Source organism: Nerophis ophidion, linkage group LG23, assembly GCF_033978795.1.
Source record: "Nerophis ophidion isolate RoL-2023_Sa linkage group LG23, RoL_Noph_v1.0, whole genome shotgun sequence".
NCBI lineage: Eukaryota > Metazoa > Chordata > Actinopteri > Syngnathiformes > Syngnathidae > Nerophis > Nerophis ophidion.
Genome location: NC_084633.1, coordinates 41,375,192 through 41,402,890, shown reverse-complemented (window position 1 = coordinate 41,402,890; position 27,699 = coordinate 41,375,192). Strand labels below are relative to the sequence as shown.

Genomic DNA, 27,699 nt, shown 5'->3' with positions numbered 1-27,699 from the left:
TATCTGCATGTGTTGCAATGTTAAGATTTCATCATTGATGTATAAGTCAAACATCGTCACAAACGCAGCCTCAAATCAACTATCGAAGCCTCCCACCTCCGACTCGGCTCCTCTAACACCAATCTACGACAGACGAGTCCATTCAGAGGTACTGGCACGTGCACACATAGGCCCTATGGGTGCTTGAGCCCCTGCCGATTCATAAATTCTTGTTAGGGATGTAAAAAAACAAAACAAAACAAAAAAACAGCGGTATAAAAACTCTACGTTTTCTTGTAATACCGTGTTTTTTAAGCCTTCCGCCAGAGAGAGAGAGAGAGAGGAGAGAGAGCCAACTGCGGCCTGAGGAGACGTGACAGTGGAGCAACTTGAACCTGTGAGTTATGGTCTAGTCGCCGTCCACTTATTCAGCATCTAATATGGGTAATATTTCAGAAAAACGCTGTATTCTATTATTCAATGTGTCAGCTTCTGTTTTTGCCGGACGTCGGAGCACGGCGCATCAATTGAGCACGGCACATCAATCCCGCACAGAGCAGAGCGGATCGTGCGGGACAGGAAGTAGTGTACAAAATCCAAAATAAAACACCGGGTTAATTTTCAAAATAAAATGCACTGTGTGTACGGCGGATCACATTTCTCTCACAGTAGAGGTTTGGATATAAAGTTGTATTGCGTTTCAGTTGTTTAGTCTGAGCATTAAGTGAGAAAGACCATAAGTTAGAACTTGATGGTGTTTTCATCAAGTTAAGGGAAGAAGGACAGATTTTCACATTGAAGTTTTTTCCATTTGGGTATTTAAAAAAAAATTTTTTTTTCGAAGTTCATGTTGCAGTGTTCAATGTTCAATATTAAAGTGCTTATCTTTAACAATACATAGCCTAATAATAAACCAGTGTTTTTTTGCTTTTCATGTCTTCCAAGCCTATGATAATGTGAATTAACTCATTATGACAATAATTTGTTGACACAAAAGAAATGGCAATCACTTTTACCTACAAAGGACACACAGCTAAGTAGTTAACTTCCTATCAGCAAATTTAATTTTACAGTAATTTCCATATTGTGTAAAGGACCAAAAAAAAATGTCCTGCCCTTTTCTGACTTTGAGCCCCTGCCCCTCTATAATCATGTGCACGTCCCTACAGAGGTACAAAATAAACGATCTTATGTAGTTCAACATTTTTATATTTTGAATTCTGGTTAATCCATTTTGTAATATATTGAGTCAAAAACCAGGCGAGGTGATGAAGTTACGTCTCTCTTTACTGTGGCTTAAGAACAGACACACTCACTTGCGTCAGGTGCACAACCACACGTAAAACCGTTTTGTTGGCCAACCAAAAAATAACCCCAGTACGCTATGGCCAACATTGACCAGGAGATGGCAACAGACAACCATAGATCACTCTATTACACATTTGTAGGCCTATTTTGGTCTATAATCCAAAAGTGTGCAAGAAATTTCATCACATGATACATTTTTATGAAAATAGATGTGAAATTTTGGTCAGGAGAATATTGTTAGATTTTACTCAAAATAGCAGGAAATGCATCCTAAGCTGACATAGATTTCCATTTTTTTCCGAGGGGGCATGCCCCCAGACCCCCCTAGCAGGCAAGTGCACTATGTGCACTCGGGTGCGGCCGCTGTGCGCTGTTATAGGATTAAAACATTTTCAGCTGATTTTGTAAATCTTCATTCCCATCCCTGAAGGTACTCTTTGAAGTCATTCGTGTTTCTCACCTTCCGTATCAGAGTGCTGGCACTTGCGAACTTTTTTGGGCTCTGGTGGCTTATTTTGCAGTAGTACTTAATAGGGATGCACCGATTAATCGGTAACCGAATATATTCGGCCGAATATGGCAAAAAAAGCCACATTCAGCCTTCGGTGGAATGAGTTAAAAACAAGGCCGAATAGTGGCATGTGACGCAATTTTTTGACGCAGTGATGCAATCAACCAACGTGCAGTGACGTTGGCATATGTTGTGTACCTGTATAAGTGTATGAGGTTACAAGCACACACTTATTGAGATTTAGTGGGGCCTCTGTTTACATTATTAGCCTGTTGTGTAGGCTACCTGTATAAGTGTATGAGGTTACAAGCACACACTTATTGAGATTTAGTGGGGCCTCTGTTTACATTATTAGCCTGTTGTGTAGGCTACCTGTATAAGTGTATGAGGTTACAAGCACACACTTATTGAGATTTAGTGGGGCCTTCTGTTTACATTATTAGCCTGTTGTGTAGGCTACCTGTATAAGTGTATGAGGTTACAAGCACACACTTAATTGAGATTTACTTAAGCCTTCTGTTTACATTATTAGCATATCTACTGTGGCTAAGCAGACTTTTGCCAAAAGGACAATAATTCATTTGTTGTGGGTTTATCCACTTTAATGCACTTTATTTTTTTTGGAATGCATGTTTTGTTTGAAGGCCTAATATAAATGAAAAACTTTGTGCTTTTTTTTGAAAAGCAAAAGCTACTGGAATATTAAAAAAATGTCAATATTCAATAAAAAATGTCTTTATTTGAAAAACATGTCAAAATATTTTTCTAGGCTATCTATGCAATATAAAAAAAATGTGAAAAAACTGCATTCATTATTCGGTATTCAGCCTTTGGCCAAGCGTTTAAATTTTATTCGGCTTCGGCTTCGGCCACAAATTTTCATTTCGGCGCATCCCTAGTACTTAATACAGAAACTACAGAAACTAGGTCACCAATGTGAGGGATTTTTTTGTTTGCTCACCCTAATTCTGCTGAAGGATAGATAGGCAAACAGACTGTCTAGACGTGAACTATGGTGTGGTTTGTTTCCCCGAGTTGCAAAGCGATTGGAACGGACGTGGCGTGAAGGTAATGACATCTTTAATCCCAACTCAAAAATATCACAAAAACAAAGGAGCTCTCAGTGGAGGTTCAAAACTTGGCTATAAAAACTAAAACTCGCACAATAGGAAAACTATCAACATAAAACAAAACTTACAAACTATGGCATGAAAAACTTACATGGACCAAGAAAGAGCATGGATCATCGGCATGGATAACAAGGGGGTGTCGAGGGTGAGTAGAGGGTGATGTCGTCAGGCTGACCGCCTGGCAACTACAGGCTTAAATAGTGCTTTGGTGCTTGAAAACAGGTGCGTGAGTTCAAATGAATCAGGTGCGTGAGTCGTGAACACATAACAGGTGAATTGATCGGTAGGCATGGTGACAAAAACAAACCAAGGTGCGCAAATACCGGAACTAATGGAGTCCAAAACAAAACAACATAACTAAACAGAACATGATCGCAAAGACATGACAAAGACGGGTTTTTATGCACAATGTTTGGTCACATAACTGTGACGGTATGCAAAAACAGGGGCAAAGCTTTGGGGAAAATTGGAAACTGAATCCTGCGAAAATCAAGGTACCCAATGTTTGTTTTGTTGCTTAGTTTCAAAAAAGTACATGTGTGTAAACATTGTTAAGACAACACGTTTAAATGAGTGTTGAGTAAAGGTGAATGCATTGTTTTTCTTCAGTAAATTTTATGGTATTTCCCGAGTTATTTTTCCTTGTGTCTAAAATGTGCAGTACAACATATGCTGTCCTTTTCTCTTTCTAGGTTCTCTTCGGATCAGCCTGTGGACTCAGGCAGCAGTCATGAAGTCAGGAATTTGCCTTCAGAGTTACCAGGTTAAATGACCATATTAAGACTGGTACACTGAACTGCATTATCTACGAAAACAAAGTTTGTCTTTTGTTAACTTCCACATCTTCTTTCGCTTTCAGTCAAACATTACGATGTTGAAACAACTGAACCGATTTGCTGCAGTCTTCAGACTATGGATGAGCTGTTGTCATGGAAGAAAAGTGAGGCCAACCCATTTAACGTGGCAGTCGTCCCTCTGGCACAGCGACAACCTACACTTGGCAGTTGCTTACGTCGCACTCTGGTATCTCATGACATGATGGGCGGATACCTAGATGACAGGTAAATCTTTTTTTTTATTGATTTGGGCCCGAAGATTATGTGTACAACATTTAATATTGCTTTCAGTAATGATGAGGAGTCCGTCTGGGTGTTGCTCACTGATGGTTTGACGCAGTCCGTTGAGGGTCTTGTTCCTGGGGCTGTTCCTGTTAGCAATAGAAACAGAAACTAGCGGAAATGCTGTGAACACCCTGGGTAAATGAAAAATGATAGAGCAACTGCATTTTTCCCCTCCGAGGTTTCTCATTGTGCCCATTGGGTTGGGTTTTTCCTTGCCCTGATGTGGGATCTGAGCCCAGGATGTCGTTGTGGCTTGTGCAGCACTTTGAGACACTCGTGATAAAGTTAAAGTAAGAGTTGAAGTACCACAGATAGTCACACACACTCTAGGTGTGGTGAAATTACCCTCTGCATTTGGGCTATATACTTTATTTTTCGGGCTATAAGTCAGTTTTTTTCATTGTGCGACATATACTCCGGAGCGACTTACGTTTGAAATTATTAACACATTACCGTAAAATATATAATAACATTATGTATCTCATTCGCGGAAAAGACGAAGAAAATGTCAGCAATCGTCACACACACGTCAACCAATAAGAATTTGGCGCGGGAGGGTCATGGCAGAAGTGCATTGTGGGTCATGGGATGCTAACTGCTATATGCTACTGCTGTAGCTATTAAAGTGGATCATTTCATCTTTGGCGGTAACTTATAAAAACTGAGAAGGGCTGAACAAAAATGGCAGCGAAAAGGAAATCATGTACTGCAGATTACAAGCTGGACGTAGTGAAATATGCAGCAGAAAAGGACAAGAGGAAGCGGCGCATACCTTTGGAGTTGGCAGAGTTGTTTAGAAGTGACATCGAGGAAGAAGATTTCATGGGATTTATGGATTAGGAGTGACAGATAGTTTGGTAAAGGTGTAGCATGTTCTATATGTTATAGTTATTTGAATGACTCTTACCATAATACAAACACAGTTTCCATATGAGTTAGGAAATTCTGTTAGATGTAAATATAAACGGAATACAATGATTTGCAAATCCTTTTGCAACCCATATTCAGTTGAATGCACTACAAAGACAAGATATTTGATGTTCAAACTCATAAGCTTTATTTTTTTTTGCAAATAATAATTAACTTAGAATTTCTTGGCTACAACACGTGCCAAAATAGTTGGGAAAGGGCATGTTCACCACTGTGTTACATCACCTTGTCTTCTAAAAGCACTCAATAAACGTTTAAGGAATTGAGGAAACTAATTGTTGAAGCTTTGAAAGTGGAATTCTTTCCCATTCTTGTTTTATGTAGAGCTTCAGTCCTTCAACAGTCCGGGGTCTCCGCTGTTGTATTTTACGCTTCATAATGTGCCACACATTTTCCATGAGAGAAAGGTCTGGACTGCAGGCGGGCCAGGAAAGTACCCGCGCTCATTTACTATGAAGCCACGCTGTTGTAACACGTGGCTTGGCATTGTCTTGCTGAAATAAGCAGGGGTGTCTATGATAAGGTTGCTTGGATGACAGCATATGTTGTTCCAAAACCTGTATGTACCATTCAGCATTAATGGTGCCTTCACAGATGTGTAAGTTACACATCCCTTAGGCACTAATGCACCCCCATACCATCACAGATGCTGGCTTTTCAACTTTGCGCCTATAACAATCCGGATGGTTATTTTCCTCTTTGTTCCGGAGGACACCACGTCCACAGTTTCCAAATATAATTTGAAATGTGGACTCGTCAGACCACAGAACACTTTTCCACTTTGCATCAGTCCATCTTAGATGACCTCGGGCCCAGCGAAGCCGGCGGCGTTCCTGGGTGTTGTTGATAAATGGCATTCGCTTTGCATAGTAGAGTTCTAACTTGCACTTACAGATGTAGCGACCAACTGTAGTAACTGACAGTGGTTTTCTAAAGTGTTCCTGAGCCTGTGTGGTGATATCCTTTACACACTGATGTCGGTTTTTGATGCAGTTCCGCCTGAGGGATCAAAGGTCCGTAATATCATCGCTTATGTTCAGTGATTTCTCCAGATTCTCTGAACCTTTTGATGATTTTCCGGACCGTAGATGGTAAAATCCCTAAATTCCTTGCAATAGCTCTTTGAGAAATGTTGTTCTAAAACTTTTCGTCAATTTGCTTACAAATTGGAGACCCTCACCCCATCCTTGTTTGTGAATTACTTAGCATTTCAAGGACGCTGTTTTTATACCCAACCATGGCACCCACCTGTTCCCAATTAGCGTGCACACCTGTGGGATGTTCCAAATAAGTGTTTGATGAGCATTCCTCAACTTTATCAGTATTTATTGCCACCTTTCCCAACTTCTTTGTCACGTGATGCTGGCATCAAAGTCTAAAGTTAATGATTATTTGCAAAAAAAAAAAAATGTTTATGAGTTTGAACATCCAATATGTTGTCTTTGTAGCATATTCAACTGAATATGGGTTGAAAAGGATTTGCAAATCATTGTATTCTGTTTATATTTACATCTAACACAATTTCCCAACTCATATGGAAACAGGGTTTGTATAAAATCTCATTTCAGTAGACCTTAAATTAAAGTTAAAGTACCCATGATTGTCACACACACACACACACACACACACACACACACACACACACACACATCACTGGATCAGGATGCTTCCTTTAGAAATAAGGGATGTTGGTTCAAGTCCTGGTCAGGGTAAGTCTTACCTTTTTTTTTAATTCCCCATTTATAGCAATGCCAATGTTGACAGATATGTCCTCTACCCAACGTCCGTAAAGAGTTGGACAAGGCATGGAGTAATGTCTGTGGGTAATTATGCACCAGATAAAGTAAGAGGATTATTACCTTTCTGTTTGAGCTGCTTGTCAGAGTCGATGTACTGTAGGTTGCAATCATTTCAAGTTAAAGTAGCAATGATTGTCACACACACACTAGGTGTGGTGAAATTATCCTCTGCATTTGACCCATCACCCTTGATCACCCCCTGGGAGGTGAGGGGAGCAGTGAGCAGCAGCGGTGGTCGCACCCGGGAATAGTTTTTGGTGATTTAACCCCCAATTCCAAGCCTTGGTGCTGAGTGCCAAGCAGGGAGGTAATGGCTCCCATTTTTATAGTCTTTGGTATGACTCGGCCGGGGTTTGAACTCACAACTTACCCATCTCAGGGCGGACACTCTAACCCAGGGGTCGGGAACCTTTTTGACTGAGAGAGCTATGAAAGCCAAATATTTCAAAATGTATTTCCGTGAGAGCCATATCCTATTATTTAACACTGAATACAACTAAATGTGTCTATTTTTAAGTAAGAGCAACATTTTTAGAATATAAAAAGTATCTTATTCTTTTTAATAACATTGTTATTCTGAAGCTAACCAATAATAAATCAAATGTCATGTCTGTTGATCATGTTTTTGTTTGGCCATGTGCTGTTTGTCCTTTGGACTCTTTAAGTTCCTGTTTTTTTCCACTCCCTTGTCTTGTTTCCTTGATTACTCATTTTGTCCACCTGTCTCTGGTGGACAAAATGCCCGCTCACCTGCTTCCCGAGCACTAATCAGAGGCAGTATTTGAGCTCGTCTTTGCCAGTCAGTCGCCCTGGCGTCAATGTGATCTTTTCTTGCTCTGTGCTGACTTGTTTCATGCCTTGCCATAGTTTCGTGCTTCATGCCATGCCAAGTAAGTTTTGTTTGATTTATGTTCACAGTCTGTTTATGCGTTAGCTTTGTTCTTTAGCCCAAGTTGTGCCTCCGCTGTGAGCGAGTTTTGTTTGTATCTTTTTTTAGTTTAAATTAAATCATGTTTTTACCTAAATGCCATGTCCCGAGTAGTCCGTCTGCCTTCCTGGGAGAACGACCCCCCCATTGTGACATAAAATACTTCTTACCATTAATGCGACTTCTTGAACAGGTGCGGTAGAAAACGGATGGATGGATGAGAATGTTTTATATTTTGCACGTTATATTTAGCACTGTGATTACCAGCGAAATTATTCATAATTATCGCGTTAAGCAATGTCAGCTAAGATTTATCTGAGAGCCAGGTGCAGTCGTCAAAAGAGCCACATCTGGCTCTAGAGCCATAGGTTCCCTACCCCTGCTCTAACCACTAGGCCATTGGGCAGGCCACATTATCTGTAAAGTATTATTTCATATTTTGTTTGTACACAGCTAGCCAGACAGTGTATGCTGTGTGTCGTGCTGCGTGTACCATGATCGATATAAAGTGTGCCTGGCTCCATGGACAATAGTCTCTTCGGTCCAGCTGGCCAGAGACAGTGAATCCAATAAAAATTCAAAAAAGTCTTATAAAACAAATAAAAGCTGATAAAGACAAACACAAACATCACTCACTCGTCATGTTTTACAAACTAAAAGTCAACTAACAAAATCCTAGTGATCATTGCATGTTCAATTGTATCTGTGATAAAAGTCACATGCCATCAATAACATGATTGTTGTCTTTGCAGGTTTTTACAGGGCACAGATGCAGAAGCTCCATATGCCTTCTACCACTGGCAGTACATTGATGTTTTCAACTACTTCACACACCACTTTGTGACCATTCCTCCTGCTGTCTGGACCAATGCTGCACACAAACATGGAGTTCTTGTTCTTGGTGAGTGCAAACAAAGAAAAGAGCGTCTCAAAAGTTTTAGGGTGTCCAAATCACGGCCTGTAATTGGGACAGTCTGCCCCGCAACACCATTTTAAAGGGGAACATTATCACAATTTCAAAAGGGTTGAAAACAATAAAAATCAGTTCCCAGCGCCTCGTTTTATTTTTCGAAGTTTTTTTCAAAATTTTACACCTCCCGGAATATCCCTAAAAAAAGCTTTAAAGTTCTTGATTTTCGCTATTTGCGATGCGACTGTCCATTTCCCTGTGACGTCACACACGGCTGCCAATAAAAACAACATGGCGGTTACCACAGCAAGATATAGCGACATTAGCTCGGATTCAGACTCGGATTTCAGCGGCTTAAGCGATTCAACAGATTACGCATGTATTGAAACAGATGGTCGGAGTATGGAGGCAGATAGCGAAGACGAAATTGAAGAAGAAATTGAAGCTGTTGAGCGAATAGCTATTGACGCTATTGGGCCATAGCGTGGGTGTACCTAATGAAGTGGCCCATAGCATGGCTGCCTTATTAGCATCGCCGGTAAAATGTGCGGACCAAACGATCAGGACTTTCGCATCTTGTGACACTGGAGCAACCTAAATCCGTCGATTGGTAAGTGTTTGTTTCGCATTAAATGTGCGTATCTAGTTTCAAATGTACATACAGCTAGCGTAAATAGCATGTTAGCATCGATTAGCGTAGCATGTTAGCATCGATTAGCTGGCAGTCACGCCGCGACCAAATATGTCTGATTAGCACATAAGTCAATAACATCAACAAAACTCACCTTTGTGATTTTGTTGAATATATCGTTGCAAATGCATCTGCAGGTTATCCATACATCTCTGTGCCATGTCTGTCTTTGCATCGCCGGTCAAATGTGAAGACACTTTGGTACATCCAATGGGGGTCTGGCGGCAGATTTCTTGCCAGTGGTGCAACTTGAATCCCTCCCTGTTAGTGTTGTTACACCCTCCGACAACACACCCACCAGGCATGATGTCTCCAAGGTTCCAAAAAATAGTCGAAAAAACGGAAAATAACAGAGCTGAGACCCGGTGTTTGTAATGTGAAAATGAAAATGGCGGCTGTGTTACCTCGGTGACGTCACGTTCTGACGTCATCGCTAAAAGACCGATAAACAGAAAGGCGTTTAATTTGCCAAAATTCACCCATTTAGAGTTCGGAAATCGGTTAAAAAAAATACATGGTCTTTTTTCTGCACCATCAAGGTATATATTGACGCTTGCATAGGTTTGGTGATAATGTTCCCCTTTAAAGACATTTTTTAAAGTTTAATTATTTCTCATCAAATCCTTACATTTTGGCAGTAGGTGTATGTTACTCAACCATTTAGTTTTCTCAAATAATTTGGCTTGAAATAGGCTTTCCAAAAATCAGATTACCACACCTAGATTATGCAACATAAATATGTACATACACTATATGGCCAAAAGTATTTGGCCAGCCATCCAAATGATGTGAACCTCCTGCTTCGATTGAAAGTCCAGTTTAGAAAACTGTTTTATTTTAGATATGTAATCCTCCATGTTAAAAGTGCAAGCGAGAGGAAAAAATAAACACACGCTGCTCACTCTTGCTGCTTGTTGTCACTTCTTCTGCAGCCGAGTAGTCGCAAGAAGGATCACTAGCGCCCTCTACCACCAGGAGGCGGGAGTCATTTAATGACTCATATTTGACACACGCAGCTACGGTATATTAATAAAACATAGCTGCTTACTGTTCTTTTTAGCATAGTCAATAGCTTGGACCTTAAATCCTACTGAATAGCTCTTAATCTTCTTCCCTTTATGCGATTTCAAATGATTGAAATCAGCCTCCTCCATTTTGAAAATGATGACAGGTGAAGTGTCACTCGTGACGTGACGAGTTTGACCCAGCGGAAATTCTAGGCAAATGCTAAGTATTTGGCGAAACCGGGCGGAAATTCTAGACATGCGCTAATAAAAATAATATTTTGCGAAACGAGTTTGACCCGGCAGTAATCCTGAGCCGGCGGTAATGCTAAGCATGCGCTAATTATTTTGCGAAATGAGTAATTCTAGGCAGGTGCATACTATATGCCCGGCGGCAATTCAAGGAAATACGGTAGTTCATTTTAAATTGAAAGCATACTTCCCTATATGTTGACAAAAACAAATATTCACAGCTAACTTTGTACTAGCAGGCGAGTCGACTGCTCTCTGCATCTTCTCACAGAAAACTTGGAATTACGGAAAAAGTGGGCAATTCTGACCTGTGAAAAATGGCCATCAATACATACATTTACATTTATCTGCTTCCATCACTCATTTTTATTTTGTTTTACAGCAGGGGTGTCCAAAGTGCGGCCCGCAGCTACTCGTTTACCAGCCCGCAACCCATTCTGCAAAAGTTACAAAATTGATAGTATTGCAAAAATTAAAAAAAAACATGGAATGAGGTGAAATCTAATGAGAAAAAGTGGCAATGTTGACCCAAAGCTGCCATGCAGGCAGTTTTTTTTTTCCTTTTGTCTTTATTTTCTTTTTTTTTCATTGTTCACAAAAAAAATCTATGTTATAATGAATTATTACTTAAAAATTATCACTTTAAATTGTTTTATGTGGAAAAAATATTGCAGATGTTGTGCGGTTGCCATATAAAAACATCAAAGTTTTGACAAAAGAGCATAAAACAAACAAAATAATAGTTCAAACTTAAAATCGACAAATATATCGGAAGTTGATCTTGAAATTTAAGTGTTAAAAGTAAAAAAAACAAAATAAAAATGCATCACTTTATGAGTGGGGAACCTTTCGGATCTCAAATATATTTAGTAGGATTTTATTTAACTTTTCACTGTGATTACTCAAAAATATTAAATAATTAAAATCAATGGTGCCTGCGATGAGGTGGCGACTTGTCCAGGGTGTACCCCGCCTTCCGCCCGATCATAGCTGAGATAGGCACCAGCGCCCCCCGCGACCCTAAAAGGGAATAAGCGGTAGGAAATGGATGGATGGTGTCCTGCATTATTGATCTTTGAGGGCTTTAATGGCTAAATAAAGGAACTCTCCTGAAGGAATCAATAAAGTTCTATCTATCTATCTATCTATCTATCTATCTATCTATCCATCTATCTAAATACTGCATATTTCGGTTTTACTATAAAAAACAAAGTTGTCTCTGACAGAAAAGGCATAAAACCTTATTTGTTTTACTTTATATCAACCTCCAGTTGATATAGAGATTTACTGTAAGCATTAAATTAAAAAAAAAATAATAATCTGACTTATTTTTAATATTTTAGTGACTGAGACCCTCTATGCTCCCCAGGAGCTCTAAGGATAAAAAAAAAAAAATCCATATATTTTGTTATGGTTTGAAAAATACAAATAACAAAATGGCCCCCACATGCTTAAATTTTTTCGTGTGCGGCCCTCTGTGGAAAAAGTTTGGACCCCCCTGTTTTACAGCATCTGAACTAAAATGCCATATTGATGCTGTGCTGCTTTTCAGGAACTTTTATCACAGAATGGACTGATGGAGCAGCGAGATGTGAGGCGTTCCTTAAAGAAGAGTTATATCAGGAAGTAGCTGATAAGCTGGTTGAAATTAGTCATTTTCATGGCTTTGATGGCTGGCTCATAAATATCGAGAACCAACTCAGCGTGAGTAAATCCTCAACGGTTTTGCTTGCACTCCATGATGTATAATGGCCAGTGTTAAACATAACGCGAGCTGTATGTTCCGGTGTCTACTTGCAGGAGGTTGCAGTGAAGAAAACCCCCGTGTTCTTACGGTATCTCACAGATCACATGCACCAACGCATTCCTGGCAGTCTGGTCCTGTGGTACGACAGTGTCATAGAGACTGGAGAGCTAAGATGGCAGAATGGATTGAACCAGTCCAACAGGTACAATCTGGCCAGGATGCCTCGTAATACAGTCAAGTAAAATAAGAAAGGAATGGTGTATTGTAAATGGCCTTTATTGTGCATTTCAAAAAGACAAAAACCCAAAGGTATGAAAACAGAAGATATTTTTCCCAAACAGAAACAATGTAAATACAATTAATCCGTTCCTGACACCCCTAAATTTACCAAGTCTATTTTACAACACCTAAAACCAGTGAAGTCAGCACGTTGTGTAAATGGTAAATCAATCAATCAATCAATCAATGTTTACTTATATAGCCCTAAATCACTAGTGTCTCAAAGGGCTGCACAAACCACCACGACATCCTCGGTAGGCCCACATAAGGGCAAGGAAAACTCACACCCAGTGGGACGTCGATGACAATGATGACTATGAGAACATGATACTGTGAAAGATCAATCCATAATGGATCCAACACAGTCGCGAGAGTCCAGTCCAAAGCGGATCCAACACAGCAGCGAGAGTCCCGTTCACAGTGGAGCCAGCAGGAAACCATCCCAAGCGGAGGCGGATCAGCATCGCAGAGATGTCCCCAGCCGATACACAGGCAAGCAGTACATGGCCACCGGATCGGACCGGACCCCCTCCACAAGGGAGAGTGGGACATAGAAGAAAAAGAAAAGAAACGGCAGATCAACTGGTCTAAAAAGGGAGTCTATTTAAAGGCTAGAGTATACAAATGAGTTTTAAGGTGAGACTTAAATGCTTCTACTGAGGTGGCATCTCGAACTGTTACCGGGAGGGCATTCCAGAGTACTGGAACCCGAAATGAAAAAGCTCTATAGCCCGCAGACTTTTTTGGGGCTTTGGGGATCACTAATAAGCCGGAGTCCTTTGAACGCAGATTTCTTGCCGGGACATATGGTACAATACAATCGGCAAGATAGGATGGAGCTAGACCGTGTAGTATTTTATACGTAAGTAGTAAAACCTTAAAGTCACATCTTAAGTGCACAGGAAGCCAGTGCAGGTGAGCCAGTACAGGTATATATGTATGTATATATGTATATAAAGGTATATACAGTATAGGTATATATGTATGTATATATGTATATAAAGGTATATACAGTACAGGCGTAATGTGATCAAATTTTCTTGTTCTTGTCAAAAGTCTAGCAGCCGCATTTTGTACCAACTGTAATCTTTTAATGCTAGACATGGGGAGACCCGAAAATAATACGTTACAGTAGTCGACACAAGACGTAACAAACGCATGGATAATGATCTCAGCGTCTTTAGTGGACAGAATGGAGCGAATTTTAGCGATATTACGGAGATGAAAGAAGGCCGTTTTAGTAACGCTTTTAATGTGTGCCTCAAAGGAGAGAGTTGGGTCGAAGATAATACCCAGATTCTTTACCGTGTCGCCTTGTTTAATTGTTTGGTTGTAAAATGTTAGAGTTGTATTATTAAATAGAGTTTGGTGTCTAGCAGGACCGATAATCAGCATTTCCGTTTTTTTGGCGTTGAGTTGCAAAAAGTTAGCGGACATCCATTGTTTAATTTCATTAAGACACGCCTCCAGCTGACTACAATCCGGCGTGTTGGTCAGCTTTAGGGGCATGTAGAGTTGGGTGTCATCAGCATAACAGTGAAAGCTAACACCGTATTTGCGTATGATGTCACCTAGCGGCAGCATGTAGATGCTGAAGAGTGCAGGGCCAAGGACCGAACCCTGGGGAACTCCACACGTTACATTAACGTAGTCCGAGGTCACATTGTTATGGGAGACACACTGCATCCTATCAGTAAGATAAGTGTTAAACCAAGACAGGTTTAAGTCTGACATACCAATTCGTGTTTTGATACGTTCTAATAAAATATTATGATCGACGGTATCGAAAGCAGCGCTAAGATCGAGGAGCAGCAACATAGATGACGCATCAGAATCCATCGTTAGCAATAGATCATTAGTCATTTTTGCGAGGGCTGTCTCCGTCGAGTGATTTGCCCTGAAACCGGATTGAAAGGTTTCACATAGATTGTTAGACGCTAAGTGTTCATTTAACTGCTCCGCAACAATTTTTTCGAGGATTTTTTAAATAAAGGGAAGGTGAGACACCGGTCGGTAGTTTACCATGAGGTCAGGATCGAGGTTAGGTCTTTTAAGAAGAGGATGAATAACCGCTTTTTTGAATGCTAGGGGAACAGTGCCCGAGGAGAGTGATAAGTTTATAATAAAAACAGAAAATCCTTTTCAACTTATATTCAATTGAATGGACTGCAAAGACACGATATTTAACATTCAAACTGGATTTGTTTTGCAAATATTGACTCATTTGGAATTTGATGCCTGCAGCATGTTTCAAAAGAGCTAGCACAAGTGGCAAAAAAGAGTGAGAAAGTTGAGGAATGCTCATCCAAGACTTATTTGGAACATCTCACAGGTGAACAGGCTAAATGGGAACAGGTGGGTGCTATGATTGGCTATAAAAGCAGTTTCCAAGAAGTGCTCACTCATTCACAAAAAAGGACGGGGCGAGGGTCACCACTTTGTCAACAAATGCCTGAGCAAATTGTTTAAGAACAACATTTCTCAAGCAGCTATTGCAAGGAATTTAGGGATTTCACCATCGACGCTCCGTAATATCATCAAAAGGTTCAGAGAATGTGGAGAAATCACTGCATGTAAGCCATGATATTATGCACCTTCCATCCCTCAGGCGGTACTGCATCAAAAAGCCACATCAGTGTGTAAAGGATATCACCACATGGGCTCAAGAACACTTCGGAAAACCACTGTCAGTAACTACAGTTGGTCGCTACATCTGTACGTGCAAGTTAAAACTCTACTATGCAAAGCCAAAGCCATTTATCAACAACACCCAGAAACACCGCCGACTTTGCTGGGCCCAAGATCATCTAAGATGGACTGATGCAAAGTGGAAAAGTGTCCTGTGGTCTGACGAGTCCACATTTCCAATTATATTTGGAAACTGTGGACGTGGTGTCCTCCGGAACAAAGAGGAAAAGAACCGTCCGGACTGTTCTAGGCGCAAAGTGTAAAAAGCAGCATGTGTGATGGTATGGGGGTGCATTAGTGCCCAAGGCATGGGTAACTTACACATCTGTGAAGGCACCATTAATGCTGAAAGGTACATAAAGCTTTTGGAGCAACATATGTTGTCATCCAAGCAACGTTATCATGGACACCCCTGCTTATTTCAGCAACACAATGCCAAGCCACGTGTTACAACAGCGTGGCTTCATACTTAAAGAGTGCGGGTACTAGACTGGCCTGCCTGTAGTCCCAGACCTGTCTCCCATTTGAAAATGTGTGAAGGCTAAACTATGAGGCAGGAGACTGTTGAACAACTCAAGCAAGAATGGGAAATAATTCCACTTCAAAAATGTGTCTCCTCACTTCCCAAACCTTTACTGAGTGTTGTTAAAAAGAAAGGCCGTTTTGCAATGTGTTGTTGTCATTAAATTCTAAGTTCATGATTATTTGCCAAAAAAATAAAGTTTCTCAGTGTGAACATGAAATATTCAATTGAATATAAGTCGAAAAGGATTTGCAAATCATTGTATCCTCTTTGTATTTATCATTTACACAGCGTGACAACTTCACTACTTTTGGCTTTTGCATTAAAATCAAGAGTAAGATTACTATTTCAGTGTTAATATTTGAGTGGGCTCCGGGTCTCCTATAGGAGAAAAGTTGGGCCCTAAGGTCAAAAAGGTTAAGAATCCCTGGTCTAAACTATGTGCAACAGGTTCAGGCCCGCCCATACTCACACAAAGGAACATTTTGACCTGTTTTTAGAATGGTACCCAACTCGTAGTACAACTCTTAAATGAACTGATATTTTGGGAGTTGTGTGTAATGCTCTAGGGCATGGGTGTCAAACTCCGCCGTGTAATTTCATTTGGCCCTTGAGGGAATATCAAATGAACATTAGATCTGGCCCGCCGCTGTAACACAGCATTCACCACTAAAACTCATACTCGTCAACCCTCCCGATTTTTCCCGGGAGACTCCCGAAGTTCAGTGCCCCTCCCAATTTCTCCCGATTTCCACCCGGACAATAATATTGGGGGCGGCCCGTAAAAGCACTGCCTTTGGCGTTCTCTACATGTCGCCACGTCCGCTTTTACTCCACACAAACAGCGTGCCGGCCCACTCACATAATATATGCGGATCATACACACACACATGTGTATGCAAGGCATACTTGGTCAACAGCCATACAGGTCACACTGAGGGTGGCCGTATAAACAACTTTAACACTGTTACAAATATACGCCACACTGTGAACCCACAGTAAACAAAGATGACAAACACATTTTGGGAGAACAACATAAGCACAACTGAACAAATACCCAGAACCCTTTGCATCACTAACTCTTCCGGGATGCTACAATATACACCCCCGCTACCACCAAACCCCGCTCCAACTCAAACCCGCCGCCGAAAAGAGGCATTCAATTTGTATTTTTATTTTATTTGATATGCCATTGATATATTTTAATTATTATTATTTAAAACTCGATTTTGCATGTCACTATTAAGTTATATAAGCCTTTCTTGGTCAATATTCAATGCAAAACTTGTTTGGGTCCCTATTAAAGGATTAATTTGTTCAACCTCGGCCCGCGGCTTCGTTCAGTTTTAAATTTTGGCCCACTCTGTATTTGAGTTTGACACCCCTGCTCTAGGGAGTGTGGGCCAATATTTTACTGAACTGTACATCTTATTTACAGGAATTCTACACCGGACTGTCTTATTGTGGCGGTCCGCTCGCTGTATGATCAGTGCCAGAGCTTGGTCCGCGTTGCCGGCAGTAAGTCGGACACGTTTCCAGTGAGGGTTGGACTCCGCCAAGGCTGTCCTTTGTCACCCATTCTGTTCATAACTTTTATGGACAGAATTTCTAGGCGCAGTCAAGGCGTTGAGGGGATCCGGTTTGGTGGCTGCAGGATTAGGTCTCTGCTTTTTGCAGATGATGTGGTCCTGATGGCTTCATCTGACCGGGATCTTCAGCTCTCACTGGATCGGTTCGCAGCAGAGTGTGAAGCGACCGGAATGAGAATCAGCACCTCCAAGTCCGAGTCCATGGTTCTCGCCCGGAAAAGGGTGGAATGCCATCTCCGGGTTGGGGAGGAGACCCTGCCCCAAGTGGAGGAGTTCAAGTACCTAGGAGTCTTGTTCACGAGTGAGGGAAGAGTGGATGGTGAGATGGACAGGCGGATCGGTGCGGCGTCTTCAGTAATGCGGACGTTGTACCGATCCGTTGTGGTGAAGAAGGAGCTGAGCCGGAAGGCAAAGCTCTCAATTTACCGGTCGATCTACGTTCCCATCCTCACCTATGGTCATGAGCTTTGGGTCATGACCGAAAGGATAAGATCACGGATACAAGCGGCCCAAATGAGTTTCCTCCGCCGGGTGGCGGGTCTCTCCCTTAGAGATAGGGTGAGAAGCTCTGTCATCCGGGAGGAACTCAAAGTAAAGCCGCTGCTCCTTCACATCGAGAGGAGCCAGATGAGGTGGTTCGGGCATCTGGTCAGGATGCCACCCGAACGCCTCCCTAGGGAGGTGTTTAGGGCACGTCCAACCAGTTGGAGGCCACGGAGAAGACCCAGGACACGTTGGGAAGACTGTCTCCCGGCTGGCCTGGGAACGCCTCGGGATCCCCCGGGAAGAGCTGGACGAAGTGGCTGGGGAGAGGGAAGTCTGGGTTTCCCTGCTTAGGCTGTTGCCCCCGCGACCCGACGTCGGAAAAGCGGAAGATGATGGATGGATGGATGGATACTCCATAATATGTGTACATAAAAAAAACACATTTGTCTTATGTAACAATGAGACACATACTGTACTTTTACATCAATTCGCTAGGTCACGCATGTTTATCAATTCTTTTTTTAAGAATTCATAAACTTTAAACATTTAAAAAAGACATTCAATCAATCAATCAATGTTTACTTATATAGCCCTAAATCACTAGTGTCTCAAAGGGCTGCACAAACCACTACGACATCCTCGGTAGGCCCACATAAGGGCAAGGAAAAATTCACACCCAGTGGGACGTCGGTGACAATGATGACTATGAGAACCTTGGAGAGGAGGAAAGCAATGGATGTCGAGCGGGTCTAACATGATACTGTGAAAGTTCAATCCACAATGGATCCAACACAGTCGCGAGAGTCCAGTCCAAAGTGGGTCCAACTCAGCAGCGAGAGTCCCGTTCACAGCGGAGCCAGCATGAAACCATCCCAAGCGGAGGCGGATCAGCAGCGCAGAGATGTCGTGGTGTTCTGTGGGGATTAGCCTTCTGCTTTGTTTTTAGCCCCGCTCGACGTCCGCGTTTCCGATCACACCGCTGGCGTCTGCTCCGTAGACGGCCCCCGCTGCTACTAGACTCCCCTGCTTCACAGGCCGCTGGATGTAGCCGCCGACGTATCCCCATGCTAGTTAGCATGTTTAGCACGCCCGCGTCTATCAGTCCAAAACGGCCCGATATGTCCATATCCAGAAGTGTCTGGCGGTCGTACGTGATCACGGAGTGACCACGATGTGAGCCAGCCATGAAGTCTGCAGAACTGTCCGGCATTTCCGCCAAATGTTCCATCTTTAGCAAGAGCACCGCAGTGTCGCAGCCCGTCCGGCACATACAACTTATTGGGTTTATATTCTTTTTCAACATGCTGTTCTTGGACATGAATAAGACACCAGTGCCGCTCTGTCTGTCCACCACAGGGTGTTTTTCAACGCATGCGATGGTTTCTTCACCAACTACAACTGGACAGAACAAGACCTGGAGGAGATGGCGGAGGTCTCTCACACCCACGGCCGCCCGGCTGACATCTATGTGGGAGTGGATGTTTTTGGGCGTGGCGAGGTGGTGGGAGGCATGTTCGAAACTTATAAGGTACAAACGGGTCATTTGTGTGTTTGTGTTTCTGTTCTGTGCTGATTTTGTAAGGTTACCTCTTTAGGATTGTTATTTTATGGTCTTACAACAGTGGCTCAGTTGTTGTCCTGATACAAATCCAACTTTGCCGGTATCTTTACGCAACACAATTCACCCACTTTGCTCTCAGTGACTTGCACTGATGTCCATCCAGCCACCTTTTTTCAGTTCAGTTCAGTTCAGTTTATTTTCAGTCTAACAAAAACATATTCAAACATGGATCACGATTCAAAAAATGAATAACATGACTGAAACAGGCAGAAGCAAAAAGCTTATATGCCCAACATAAACATTTTTACATTCAATTAAGTTACCTTTTCTAATAATTTTGTAATACAAAAAGAAATATAGTCATTCAGCATTTACATTTAAGTTGCCCTTTAACAAATAATACAAAAATATGTACTTACACACATGCACTTTTTTGTAAATAGATACACATACATACCTTCTAAATACAACATTTAACCAAACAAACATACATTCCTAGTTCACATAACTTTCTAAAATACATTGTGACATGTTTTTTTGAAATTAAATACTGAGTCACTCATTTTTATTTCTTTACCAACAGAATTCCACAAATGAACACCGAGAACAGATAAATATCTACGTTTAACAACTAATCTTGCTTTTGGTCAAATAAACTTAGATTCATCTCTTAGATTGTTTTTGCTGGTCTGTAGAGAGAAGTATTTTTGAATTCCTTCTGGAAGAGTATTTATTTTTGCTTTGAACATTATCTGTGTTATTTTATAATAAACTATATCTTGAAATTTCATAAGTTTTGATTTAACAAATAATGGATGGGTATGGTCATAATATCCTGCTTTGTTTATGTTCCGCTTATCCGAGGTGGGGTCGCGGGGGCAGCAGCCTAAGCAGAGAATCCAGACTTCCATCTCCTAAGCCACTTGGTCCAGCTCCTCCCGGGTAATCCCCAGGCATTCCGAGGCCAGCCGGAAGACATAGTCTCCCCAAAGTGTCCTGGGTCTTTCCCGTGGTCTCCTACCGTTCAGACATACCCTAAACCAGGGGTCACCAACGCGGTGCCGCGGGCACCAGGTGGCCCGTAAGGACCAGATGAGTCGCCCGCTGGCCTGTTCTAAAAATAGCTCAAATAGCAGCACTTACCAGTGAGCTGCCTCTATTTTTTAAGTTGTATTTATTTACTAGCAAGCTGGTCTCGCTTTGCTGGACATTTTTAATTCTAAGAGAGACAAAACTCAAATAGAATTAGAAAATCCAAGAAAATATTTTAAAGACTTGGTCTTCACTTGCTTAAATAAATAAATTATTTTTTTTACTTTGCTTCTTATAACTTTAAGAAAGACAATTTTTGAGAAAAAATACAACATTAAAAATGATTTTTAAACACATATACCTTTTTACCGTTTAAATCCCTTGCTCTTCTTTCCTGACAATTTAATTCCATGTTCAAGTAAATGTATTTATTTTTTTATTGTAAAGAACAATAAATACATTTTAATTTAATTCTTCATTTTAGCTTCTGTTTTTTCGACGAAGAATATTTGTGAAATATTTCTTCAGACTTATTATGATTAAAGTTAAAAAAAATATTGTGGCAAACCTAGAAAATCTGTAGAATCAAATTTAAATCTTATTTTAAAGACTTTTGAATTTCTTTTAATTTTTTTTGTTCTGGAAAATCTAGAAGAAATAATGATTTGTCTTAGTTAGAAAAATAGTTTGGTCCAATTTGTTATATATTCTAACAAAGTGCAGATTGGATTTTAACCTATTTAAAACATGTCATCAAAAATATATATTTATTGTGAGAAATCATTAAGATGATCAGTGTTTCCACAAGGATAAATATCCTGAATTATTTATAATAACAGAGTTAAAGGTAAATTGAGCAAATTGGCTATTTTATTGAAGTGTGTATCAAACTGGTAGCCCTTCGCATTAATCAGTACCCAAGAAGTAGCTCTTGGTTTCAAAAAGGTTGGTGACCACTGCCCTAAACTGTGCCTTTTTACTCACCGGGACACCCAAACCACCTCACCTGGCTCCTCTACATGTGGCAGAACAGCAGCTTTACTTTGAGCTCCTCCGAAAGACAGAGATTGTCACCCTACCTCTGAAGGAGAGCCCCGTAACCCAAAGAAGGAAACTCATTTGGGTCGCTCGTACCTGTGATCTTGTCCTTTGGGTCATGACCCAAAGCTCATGACCATATGTGAGGATGGGAACGTAGATCAACCAGTAAATTGAGAGCTTTGCCTTCCGGCTCAGCTCCTTCTTCACCACAACGGATCGATACAGCGTCCGCATTACTGAAGACGCCGCACCGATCCGCCTGTCGATCTCACCATCCACTCTTCCCTCACTCGTGAACATGACTCCGCGGTATATGAACTCCTCCACTTGGGGCAGGGTCTCCTCCCCAACCCAAAGATGGCACTTTACCCTTTTTCCTTTTTGGCACTGATGGTGGTCGGCGAGGCCGTTGGTGCAAATTGGCAGTCCCCTTTTCGTCAAATGTAGCTCAACACCATCTGCGTGATTGTGGATTGAATGAGTAATGGCTTGTCAGTTCTCACTCTCATGCGCTCTGATGGTCGAGAAAAGCTTGAATCTGATCTATTATTTCTATCAATGCATTTCTTGTATCAAGAAAAATATACTAGTTTTTGGTACTGCATTTCCTTATTTTTCTATCCAATAATTCTTGTACAAACCCCGTTTCCATATGAGTTGGGAAATTGTGTTAGATGTAAATATAAACGGAATACAATGATTTGCAAATCCTTTTCAACCCATATTCAGTTGAATGTGCTACAAAGACAACATATTTGATGTTCAAACTCATAAACTTTATTTTTATTTTGGCAGATAATCATTAACTTTAGAATTTGATGCCAGCAACATGTGACAAAGAAGTTTGGAAAGGTGGCAATAAATACTGATAAAGTTGAGGAATGCTCATCAAACACTTATTTGGAACATCCCACAGGTGTGCAGGCTAATTGGGAACAGGTGGGTGCCATGATTGGCTATAAAAACAGCTTCCCAAAAAAATGCTCAGTCTTTCACAAGAAAGGATGGGGCGAGGTACACCCCTTTGTCCACAACTGCGTGAGCAAATAGTCAAACAGTTTAAAAACAACGTTTCTCAAAGTGCAATTGCAAGGAATTTAGGGATTTCAACATCTACGCTCCATAATATCATCAAAAGGTTCAGAGAATCTGGAGAAATCACTCCACGTAAGCGGCATGGCTGGAAACCAAAATTGAACGACCGTGACCTTCCATCCCTCAGACGGCACTGTATCAAAAACCGACATCAATCTCTAAAGGATATCACCACACGGGCTCAGGAACACTTCAGAAAACCACTGTCACTAAATACAGTTGGTCGCTACATCTGTAAGTGCAAGTTAAAACTCTACTATGCAAAGCGAAAGCCGTTTATCAACAACATCCAGAAACGCCGCCGGCTTCTCTGGGCCCGAGATCATCTAAGATGGACTGATGCAAAGTGGAAAAGTGTTCTGTGGTCTGACGAGTCCACATTTCAAATTGTTTTTGGAAATATTCGACATCGAGTCATTATTTTTTGCTAAAAAAAAAAAAAAAAATATGAGTTTGAACATCAAGTATCTTGTCTTTGTAGCATATTCAACTGAATATGGGTTGAAAAGGATTTGCAAATCATTGTATTCTGTTTATATTTACATCTAACACAATTTCCCAACTCATATGGAAACGGGGTTTGTACGTGTTATCCATGTCAAGACCTATCTGGTTATTTTTTTCAAATGTTACATTGTCTTCATTAGATGGATGTACTTGACATGTTTTTTTTGGCAGTTTTTGTACTTCATTTGCTTGTGTGCCAGTTAGCGAAGGACTACATAATGAAAGAAGGAACAGACCAAAGCAAACTTCTGTCTTCACAGTTATTGCTACAGACGATGATTCATGACAGCACCTTCTTGCTTTTCCAGGCTCTTGAAGTCATCCGAAAGTACAACTTTTCTGCTGCCATCTTTGCTCCAGGCTGGGTTTACGAGACCCAGGACAAGAATAACTTTCGCCATAATCAGGATAGGTAAGTTTAAAACCAGTTTAAAATATTGGATTGTGTATGCTGATTAATTTTTGCACTTAATAAAGTGACATTTTAGCAAAATGAAATATACTAAATTATATTCTGCATAATTTAAATTGGTAAGATCGTTTGTTTTAGCAGTAAGTCGAACACATTTCCAGTGAGGGTTGGACTCCGCCAAGGCTGTCCTTTGTCACCCATTCTGTTCAGAACTTTTATGGACAGAATTTCTAGGCGCAGTCAAGGCGTTGAGGGGTTCCGGTTTGGTGGCTGCAGGATTAGGTCTCTGCTTTTTGCAGATGATGTGGTCCTGATGGCTTCATCTGACCGGGATCTTCAGCTCTCACTGGATCGGTTTGCAGCCGAGTGTGAAGCGACTGGAATGAGAATCAGCACCTCCAAGTCCGAGTCCATGGTTCTCGCCCGGAAAAGGGTGGAATGCCATCTCCGGGTTGGGGAGGAGACCCTGCCCCAAAAGGAGGAGTTCAAGTACCTAGGAGTCTTGTTCACGAGTGAGGGAAGAGTGGATGGTGAGATGGACAGGCGGATCGGTGCGGCGTCTTCAGTAATGCGGACGTTGTACCGATCCGTTGTGGTGAAGAAGGAGCTGAGCCGGAAGGTAAAGCTCTCAATTTACCGGTCGATCTACGTTCCCATCCTCACCTATGGTCATGAGCTTTGGGTCATGACCGAAAGGATAAGATCACGGGTACAAGCGGCCCAAATGAGTTTCTTCCGCCGTGTGGCGGGTCTCTCCCTTAGAGATAGGGTGAGAAGCTCTGCCATCCGGGAGGAACTCAAAGTAAAGCCGCTGCTCCTCCACATGGAGAGGAGCCAGATGAGGTGGTTCGGGCATCTGGTCAGGATGCCACCCGAACGCCTCACTAGGGAGGTGTTTAGGGCACGTCCAACCGGTAGGAGGCCACGGGGAAGACCCAGGACACGTTGGGAAGACTATGTCTCCCGGCTGGCCTGGGAACGCCTCGGGATCCCCCGGGAAGAGCTGGACGAAGTGGCTGGGGAAAGGGAAGTCTTGGTTTCCCTGCTTAGGCTGTTGCCCCCGTGACCCAACCTCGGATAAGTGGAAGAAGATGGATGGATGGATGGATGGATGGTTTGTTTTAGCAGCTTTTTTGTTGCTGTGAAGTTTGAAGTGTTTTTGTGCTATTTTAACCAGTTACCAATATGTTATGGCCTCTTTTGGTCCATTCGTAAAACGTATATTAATAATATTAATTACTTTTATTTTAGGGTATGCTTAGTGTCAGCAAAAAGCAGAGCTGTGAGCCAAAAATGCCCGTGGGTCGTGCTTAACGCACCACCAACAGTACTTAAGTAATACTTAAGTATGGACTAATTGTATAACATGTTACTTAATGAACAAAAAAAAACTTGCCAGAGTGCTTGAACACATAAAATGGTGTCATCAAATGTTGAAATACCAATTAATAATTAAATCTGCAAGCAGCGATGGACGGGACCGAGTATATATGGAAGTGGCTGAGGAGAGGGAAGTCTGGGCTTCCCAGATATAAGCTAGAACAAAAATGTGACGGACTTCCTGCCGCCGTCACCGTTTGGGTTGCTGTGACACTGGATGCAGGACGCATCATAACAGGTTTGACTCTTTATTATTTCAATATTGTCATTTTCTTGCCATTCGGTCGCGCCACTTTCTGGTTCGCTGGCTCTTCATGGTTGCGTCTGCTGCGGGGCCTCATCCTCGTCTGGATCTCGCTCATTGTGCTCGTGGTCCGTCGTCTCAGGTGGTTCCTTCTCCTTCCTCTGCCGCTTCCTTCCTCCTTCTCCTCTCTTAAATTCTGTCAGAAGATGGACAGATCGAGACCCGGTGTGTGTGTTATGCACCTGACTTGGATTACGGCGGCGTTGCCCCAGTTACGCCCGGCCTTTCCGTTCCGCCACATCCTCCGCCTCCTGGCCTCCATCTTGAGCCGGGCCAAAGAGCGTCACATCCCGTCGTCGGCCCGTCGTCTTCGTCTCTCCACAGTCCTCCACCGCCAGTTTGAAGCCGGGCTTCAGTCCGGCTGAGCACACTCCCCCCTCCCTCTTCTGAGGGAGGGGGGAAAAAAACCTGCCCCGGCCACCTGCCTTCTCCTTGGCTTCTTTGTCTTTTCCTTTGTCTCTTCCTTCTTCTGCTTTGTCTTTTCGAGCTCCAATTTCTTTGGCTTCTTCTTTGTCCTCTTTGCCTTCTTCTTTGTCTTCTTTGACTTCTTCTTCGACCTTTTTGCCGTCTTCTTTCTCAATTTTTGGAGTTTCTTCAATTTCTTCTTCATCTTCACCTTCTTTATCGTCATCATTTTCCTGATTTTCTTCAAGTATTTCTTCTTCTTTCTCAATTCCTTGAGTTTCAAATTCTTCTTCTTTAACTTCTTTATCTTTAACTTCTTCATCTTCAATTTCTTCTTCATCATTATCATCTTCATCTTCATAATCTTCCAGAATTTCTTCAATTATTTCTTCTTCTTTCTCAATTTCATGAGTTTCTTTAATTTCGTCTTCATCGTCTTCTTCATCTTTATCGTCTTCCAGAATTTCTTCAATTATTTCGTCTTTCTCAATTTCTTGAGTTTTAACTTCTTCTTTATCTTTGAATTCTTCTTCATCTTCATCGTCTTCCAGAATTTCTTTAGTTATTTCTTCTTCTTTCTCAATTTCTTGAGTTTCAAATTCTTCTTCTTTAACTTCTTCTTTATCTTTGACTTCTTCTTCATCTTCATCGTCTTCCAGAAATTCTTCAATTATTTCTTCTTCTTTCTCAATTTCTTGGTTGGTTTGAGTCTCTTGCTTACGTTCAAAGTCCTCCAACTTGTCACCATCTTCAGTCACGTCCTCTTTTTGGCTGATATTCTCCACACTTATTTCTTCCTCATTAGCTTCTTTTTGCTTCTTGTTTCCGCGTCATTTTCTACCGTCTTGTCTTCTAGTTCTTCCTTGTCAGCAGGCTCTTCTACCTGCTGGTCTTGTGGCTGCTCTTCAGCTTCTTCCTCCTTCTTTTTGGCCAACAGCTCGCCCTGGTGGCCTGCGGACGCCACTGCCGCCTGTCCAGCCCCGCCCTCGAGGCGGTGGGTTTTTGCTCCGTTTTCACCGGCGTTTTCCCCGGCTTTTCCTTCAGGGGGGGGGCTCGCCTCCTTCCCCCAATCGGTCCACAAGCGCTTGCATCATCTGCTTTTCCTGACGCTTTTTTTTCGAGCAGCTTGGTGTAGCTCGCAACGAGGGCCCAGATGACGTCATCGTCCTCCGCCACCGACGGTGTCTCCCGCTCGGGCGCCAATGTGACGGACTTCCTGCCGCCGTCACCGTGTGGGTTGCTGGGACACTGAAAGCAGGACGCATCATAACAGGTTTGACTCTTTATTATTTCAATAATGTCATTTCCTTGCCATTCGGTCGTGCCACTTTCTGGCTCGCTGGCTCTTCCTGGTTGCCGTCGCGCACTTTTCGGTGCCCGATGGTTGCGTCTGCTGCGGGGCCTCATCCTCGTCTGGATCTCGCTCGTTGTGCTCGTGGTCCGTCGTCTCAGGTGGTTCTCCGGAGATGGAGAGATTGAGACCCGGTGTGTGTGTTACGCACCTGACTTGGATTACGGCGGCGTTGCCCCAGGTACGCCCCGCCTCTCCGTTCCGCCACATCCTCCGCCGCCTGGCTTCCATCTTGAGCCGGGCCAAAGAGCGTCACATCCCGTCGTCGGCCCGTCGTCTTCGTCTCTCCACAAACACACTACTTTGTATTATATTGTAGTTGTTAGATGTAATTTAGAACTATACACTACTTTTTATTATGAATGTTGTAGTTTATACCTTCCATAACATGTCTACTGACAGATATAAGTCAGAAAAACCCGATGCTGACCGCCCGTTGAAATTACATGGGTACGGCTAGTAGCTACTATTAGCAAACAGACTTACCAAGACGGCGTAATATCTTAACATCGACACACTCTCTCGTCACAACTCGGCCCTGATGGTCGGCACCTAGAAGTTTACAATTAGTTGTAAAATGTTGGACGGTGGTTTTTATGATATACAGGCAAACGACAACTTTAAAACACACTGGCTTAGCTACAGCACCTGGCAGCCATCTTGGTATAGACGATCACAGCCCCTCCCTCACAAAAGTTGTTGCGTGCGCAACAGCAGCAGACGGTACGAAAAAAAA

The 27,699-nt window shown here is 42.1% G+C and overlaps 1 protein-coding gene across 5 annotated transcripts in view; it reads left to right on the top strand.

Annotated features, from left to right (window-relative positions):
• Nucleotides 1–27,699, top strand: part of engase (endo-beta-N-acetylglucosaminidase) — a 46,870-nt gene that overhangs the window by 1,439 nt on the left and 17,732 nt on the right. For 2 of the 5 annotated variants that reach the window (XM_061884641.1, XM_061884640.1), the window contains exons 2-8: nucleotides 3,621–3,691; nucleotides 3,788–3,989; nucleotides 8,459–8,607; nucleotides 12,116–12,267; nucleotides 12,364–12,512; nucleotides 19,232–19,403; nucleotides 23,420–23,523. In XM_061884641.1, the coding sequence (XP_061740625.1) occupies nucleotides 3,621–3,691; nucleotides 3,788–3,989; nucleotides 8,459–8,607; nucleotides 12,116–12,267; nucleotides 12,364–12,512; nucleotides 19,232–19,403; nucleotides 23,420–23,523 (999 nt within the window). Of the gene's footprint in view, nucleotides 1–304; nucleotides 377–3,620; nucleotides 3,715–3,787; nucleotides 3,990–8,458; nucleotides 8,608–12,115; nucleotides 12,268–12,363; nucleotides 12,513–19,231; nucleotides 19,404–23,419; nucleotides 23,524–27,699 lie in introns of those variants that run through there. The other 3 variants (XM_061884642.1, XM_061884644.1, XM_061884643.1) reach the window with 3 other exon arrangements.